The following is a 6000-nucleotide window of genomic DNA, read 5'->3' as shown; positions in this document are numbered from 1 at the left end:
TATCTGTACTGATAGCGCAAAAGCCATAACAGGGAGACATAGTGGAGTGGTAACGCACGTGCAAGCAGTTGCTCCCGATGCCACTTAGGTACACTGCAGCATCCACCGAGAGGCTCTTGCTGCCAAGGGAATGCCTGACAGCTTGAAATACGTTTTGGACACTACAGTGAAAATGGTTAACTTAGGGGCCCGTGAACTCTCGTGTATTTTCTGCATTATGCAATGATATGGGCAGTGACCACGTAACTCTTTTACAACATACAGAAATACACTGGTTATCAAGGGGCAAAGTATTGGCACATTTTTTTTAATTGAGAGACGAGCTTAAAGTTTTCTTTACTGACCATCATTTTCACGTCTGACCGCTTTCATGATGACGAGTTTCTCACACGACTGGCCTATCTGGGTGATGTTTTTTCTCGCCTGAATGATCTGAATCTAGGATTACAGAGACTCTCTGCAACTATATTCAATGTGTGGGACAAAATTGAGGCTATGATTAAGAAGTTGGAGCTCTTCTCTGTCTGCATTAACAAGGACAACACACAGGTCTTTCCATCATTGTATAATTTTTTGTGTGCAAATGAACTCAAGCTTACGGACAATGTCAAATGTGATATAGCGAAGCACCTGAGTGAGTTGGGTGCACAATTACGCAGGTACTTTCCTGAAACGGATGACACAAACAACTAGATTCGTTATCCCTTTCATGCCCTGCCTCCAGTCCGATATCTGAACAAGATATTGCAACAAGCGGTTCTGTGAAAATTGTATTTAATCAGAAGCCACTGACAGATTTCTGGAGAGTGCTGCGCTCCTGCCTTGGCAAATCACAGTGTTAAGACACTGATGGCCTTTTCAACCACATACCTATGTGAGAGTAGATTCTCAGCCCTCACTAGCATAAAAACTAAATACAGGCACAGACTGTGTATGGAAAATGATATAAGACTGAGACTCTCTCCAATACAACACAACATTGAAGAATTATGTGCATCCTTTCAAGCAAACCCTTCTCATTAGCCTGTGGTGAGTTATTCACAATTTGTGATGAACAAATAAGGTTTTATATGTAAGATGGCTAAATAAAGAGCAAAATTATTGATTATTATTATTATATTATTATTTGTGCCCTGTTCCTATAAGAGCTCTTTGTCACTTCCCAAAAAACTCACACTCATTCTTATGTTGAATAAATGTATCGTGTAGTGTGTGTGTGTGGCAGGCTTACAATGATGGCAAAAAACAACATTTGAGAGTGCGTTGATCCTGGTGCCCTGGTGTTTGAAGGGGTACGGGACTATAAAAAGTTTGGGAACCAGTGGTCTAGAATGTCATTGAACGCTATAGCGTTACGATTTCCCTTCACTTGAACAAAGGGGACTAGCCCAAACCATGAAAAACAGCCCCAGAACATTATTCCTCCTCCTCCAAACTTTACGGTTCGCACTATGCATTGGGGCAGGTAGCGTTCTCCTGGCATCCGCCAAACCCAGATTCGTCTGTCGGACTGCCAGATGGTGAAGCGTGATTCATCACTCCAGAGAACACGTTTCCACTGCTCCAGAGTCCAATGGCGGCGAGCTTTACACCACTCCAGCCGATGCTTGGCATTGCACATGGTGATCTTAGGCTTGTGTGCGGCTACTCGGCCATGGCAACCCATTTCATGAAGCTCCCGACGAACAGTTCTTGTACTGACGTTGCTTCCAGAGATAGTTTAGATCTGGGTATTGAGTGTTGCAACCGAGGAGAGATGATTTTTACTCACTTCAGCACTCGGCGGTCTCGTTCTGTGAGCTTGTGTGGCCTGCCATTTTACAGCTGAGCCGTTGTTGCTCCTAGACGTTTTCACTTCACAACAGCACTTATGGCACTTACTGGCTCTAGCAGGGCAGAAATTTGAGGAACTGACTTGTTGGAAAGGTGGCATCTTATGACGGTGCCACTGTGAAAGTCAGTGAGCTCTTCAGTAAGGCCATTCTACTGCCAATGTTTGTCTATGTAGATTGCATGACTGTGTGCTCAATTGTATACTCTGTCAGCAACGGGTGTGGCTGAAATAGCCAAATCCACTCATTTGAAGGGGTGTCTACATACTTTTGTATATACAGTGTCTATGGGAAGTATTCAGATCCCCTTACTTTTTCCCATTTTTTTTTACATTAGCCTTATTCTAAAATGGATTAAATAAAAAAAAGTTCCTCAGCCATCTACACACAATAACTCATAATGACAAAGCAAAAATAGTTTTGCATTCCTTTTTTAATTTTGCGAATTTAGTAAAAAAAAAAAATTTAAGTATACCTTTTGCTATGAGACTCGAAATGGAGCTCAGGTGCATCCTGTTTCCATTAATCATCATTGAGATGTTTCTAAAACTTGATTGGAGTCCACCTGTGGTAAATTCAATTGATTGGACATGATTTTGAAAGGCACACACCTGTAAGATCCCACAGTTGACAGTGGATACCAGAGCAAAAACCAAGTAATGAGGTCAAAGGAATTGTTTGTAGAGCTCGGAGACAGGATTGTGTTGAGGCACAGATCTGGAGAAGGGTATCAAACAATTTCTGCAGGATTGAAGGTCCCCAAGAACACAGTGGCCTCCATCATTCTTAAATGGAAGAAATGTGGAATCACCAAGACTCTTCCTAAACTGAGCAATCGGGGGAGAAGGTACTTGGTCAGGGAGGTGACCAAAGACCCGATGGTCACTCTGACAGAGCTCTAGAGTTCCTCGGTGGAGATGGGAGAACCTTCCAGAAGGACCACAATCTCTGCAGCCCTCCACCAATCAGGCCTTTATGGTAGTGGTTGGACGGAAGCCACTCCGCAGTAAAAGGCACCTAAAGACTCTTTGACCATGAGAAACAAGGTTTTCTGGTCTGATGAAACCAAGATTGACCTCTTTGGCCTGAATGGCAAACGTCACATGTGGAGGAAACCTGGCATCATCCCTACGGTGAAGCATGGTGGTGGCAGCATCATGCTCTGGGAATGTTTTTCAGCAGCAGGGACTGGGAGACTATTCAGGATTGAGGCAAAGATGAACAGAGCAAAGTACAGAGAGATCCTTCATGAAAACCAGCTCAGAGCTCTCAGGACCTTAGACTGTGGCGAATGTTCACCTTCCAACAGGACAACGACCCTAAGCACACAGCCAAGACAATGCAGAAGTGGCTTAGCGACAAGTTTCTGAATGTCCTTGAGTGGCAAAGCCAGAGCCTGGACTTGAACCCGATCTAACGTCTCTGGAGAAACCTGAAAATAGCTTTGGGCGCCCAAGTGGCACAGCAGTCTAAGGAACTGCATCACTCGATGCTGTAATCGCTGCCAAAGGTGCTTCAGCAAAGTACTAAGTAAAGGGTCTGAATACGTATGTAAATGTAATATTTCATGGTTATTTTTATTTTATTTTTGGGGAAAAAAATATAAAAACCTGTTTTTGGTTTGTCATTATGGGGATTGTGTGTAGATTGATGAGGGGAAAAAAGGATTTATAAAATTTTAGAATAAGGCTGTAACTTAACAAAATGTGGAAAAAGTCAAGGTGTCTGAATACTTTCTGACGGCACTGTATAGTGTAGTTTTAAGCGGAATTGATCGCGTTTAACTATGTTTACACTTGAAATGTCAAAACAATATTATTTTGTTATGACCTCTAGAAACCTTACTAATACATTTTCAGAGTTGCATAGGAGTTTTGCTTCGGACCGGTAAAGACATGTACTACATCTCAAAGATGAATGCAATTTGTAGAGGTAGGAATTGTTTGGAAAGGCAGAGGGCAGAAAGAGGCAGAACATTTCACCATGGACATGTTGATTAATAACCAAAGCAGGGACTTATTCTAAGTCATTTAATTAAAACATTAAATAGCAGTACAGTAAATGATCTAATAGCTCTTCAATACCAAAAGTTTACATCTGGCAAAATGAAATTATCTCAAAATGATTCCCTAATCTTGACAGTGATTTACGTTCCTACCTCCCACACCTCCCCGGAACGATTAAACAGCAGAATTAAATACAAATTAGCGTGAGCAGAATTCCTGCTGATGTTACACCAAATAAGCAGTGCAATCAGTGATAACAACTTCTGAAGTATTGCCACGACAACCCAGAGACATGAGAAATAATGAAGGTAGATTCAGTGTGTGCTCGCCGGCGCCCCACAAACACTGCAAGAGAACAACTGCTCTATTATAAGGTACACATATAGGGCTTGTTCACACTCAATTCCCTATATCACAAACATGTATGAACATGAAAATATGCTTTTTTGTTTGAATTTAAGCTTTGGGTTAGGCATAACGTTAGGGATGTGGTTAAGGTTTGGGCAAAATTAAATCAGGGTTAGGGTAAAATCCTTTTTTTTCTCTTTTTTTTATCCGTCTGTGCAGCTTGACCCGATAGTGACAGCACATAAGAACAGATGAGGAAGCGTGAAGAAGAAACAGTACTGTACAGAAAGCATGGCGGCGATACGGGATCAAAATGTAGTTTCTATACAGTAGACGGCACTGGTACAGAAAAGTACTGTACATATTCAGGTCTCAGCTTGTCTATGTTCTCCTATTGAGAAGACTTCTTCATGAGAATATATTTAAAAGTTTAACCATGTCTTATAAATTATGATATTTAAGCAGTCCCTGGGCCTCAGTCCCATTTCATACCAAGTATCAACAATCATAAATGTCTCGTATGTGTCTTGGGTCCTTGGGTACAGTATATCTATCAAAAGGCCTTGGACAGTCCCGAGCTCGAAAAATGGAGTTTGGATGCATCTCCTTCAAAGGCGTTAAGTGGCTTCTTTTAATCCCTTCAATCCACCATAATCCTGAAATGACACAATGAACAAACAAAAGTTCCCTCCGTAGGTTCCCTACCTGTCTTCCCTAACCCAATTCCTCATCTAGGGTTCAATAAAGACGTTTATGGGTCTCTGGACATGCTGGACAGTCACATGGGAACCAAACCAACCGACATTCTAAGCCAGGATGTCGCTGCGCTTGCTGCACCACACCACCAGCGCGATCATGGCCAGGGTGAGGAAGACAGGGATGAGGATGAGGATGGTGAGTGTGTCATCCGGCGGGTCCACCAGGATCACCCTCTCCAGGGTGCAGTTGGAGAAGAAGTGCTTGTGGATCCGGATGATGTAGCTCTCCACCAGCGGGTTGGGCCAGTAGCAGTTGATGCGCTCGGCGTTGGTCTCCGTGCACAGCGAGAAAAGGTGGTACTCACTGCGGAGAGAGCAGAGGAACACAAAGGGTTAAAAAAAACTGGGCATACAGGCTTTTGTTCCAATCTTGCTCTAACAGCCTATGAGCAGCTGATTAGTAGATTCAGGTGTGTTAAGGCAGAGCTGGAACAAAAGCTTGCCCTCCCAGTAGCTCTCCAGGATGGTGGTTGGCCAATCCCTGGTCCAAAGGGCAGAGGAACACAAACTGTTTAGCCGATCAGAGGGCAGAGGAACACAAAGTGATTAGCCAATCAGAAGGCAGAGTGAGGGGAATCTGGGGCCATGGATTAGACTGAAAATCATGTTCTCTGTATCTCAACATTTATTGTCTATTTCAGGGGATAAGAAGAGTTAAGGGGTCTGTTTAGCAGTATAGCCTTTACCATCCGCTCAGCTACTTAGGTAGGATGTGTCTAAACTGAGAAATAGGGAGGGTTTATCCCTCAAATTCTTACTCTGCAAAAAAAGTTCTCTCTCTCTCTATAGATAGATAGAGGCTAAAGTCCTGCATCTTGTTTCATAATACTCTAACAGAGACTGGTTTGTGGTCTCACGTGATCGTTACATCAATCTAGTCAACAGACAAATAGGCTGGTCCCACTTTAAATGAACAACAACATATAGAGCATTCATAAAGCCTTCATAAGCACTACTTAGATACATGAGACATAGTCCACTACGTCATATACCCATAAGTATGCCCTCCTTTATAGAGTATGACACAAGCCGATAGATGATTTGTGAAGAATCTAT

The 6000-nt window shown here is 42.7% G+C and overlaps 1 protein-coding gene across 1 annotated transcript in view; it reads right to left on the bottom strand.

Moving 5' to 3' along the window:
• Nucleotides 1–4391: 4391 nt before the first annotated feature.
• The window catches only part of ramp3 (Receptor activity-modifying protein 3), a 42743-nt gene continuing 41134 nt past the window's right edge, over nucleotides 4392–6000 (bottom strand). The window contains 1 exon segment of the mRNA NM_001141893.1: nucleotides 4392–5248. Within this exon segment, the coding sequence (NP_001135365.1) occupies nucleotides 4993–5248 (256 nt within the window). The 3' untranslated portion in view covers nucleotides 4392–4992.

The sequence above is a fragment of the Salmo salar genome, chromosome ssa19 (genome assembly GCF_905237065.1).
Source record: "Salmo salar chromosome ssa19, Ssal_v3.1, whole genome shotgun sequence".
Classification (NCBI taxonomy): Eukaryota; Metazoa; Chordata; class Actinopteri; order Salmoniformes; family Salmonidae; genus Salmo; species Salmo salar.
Note: the sequence above shows the minus strand (reverse complement) of the source record. Positions and strands in the feature narration are given on the sequence as shown.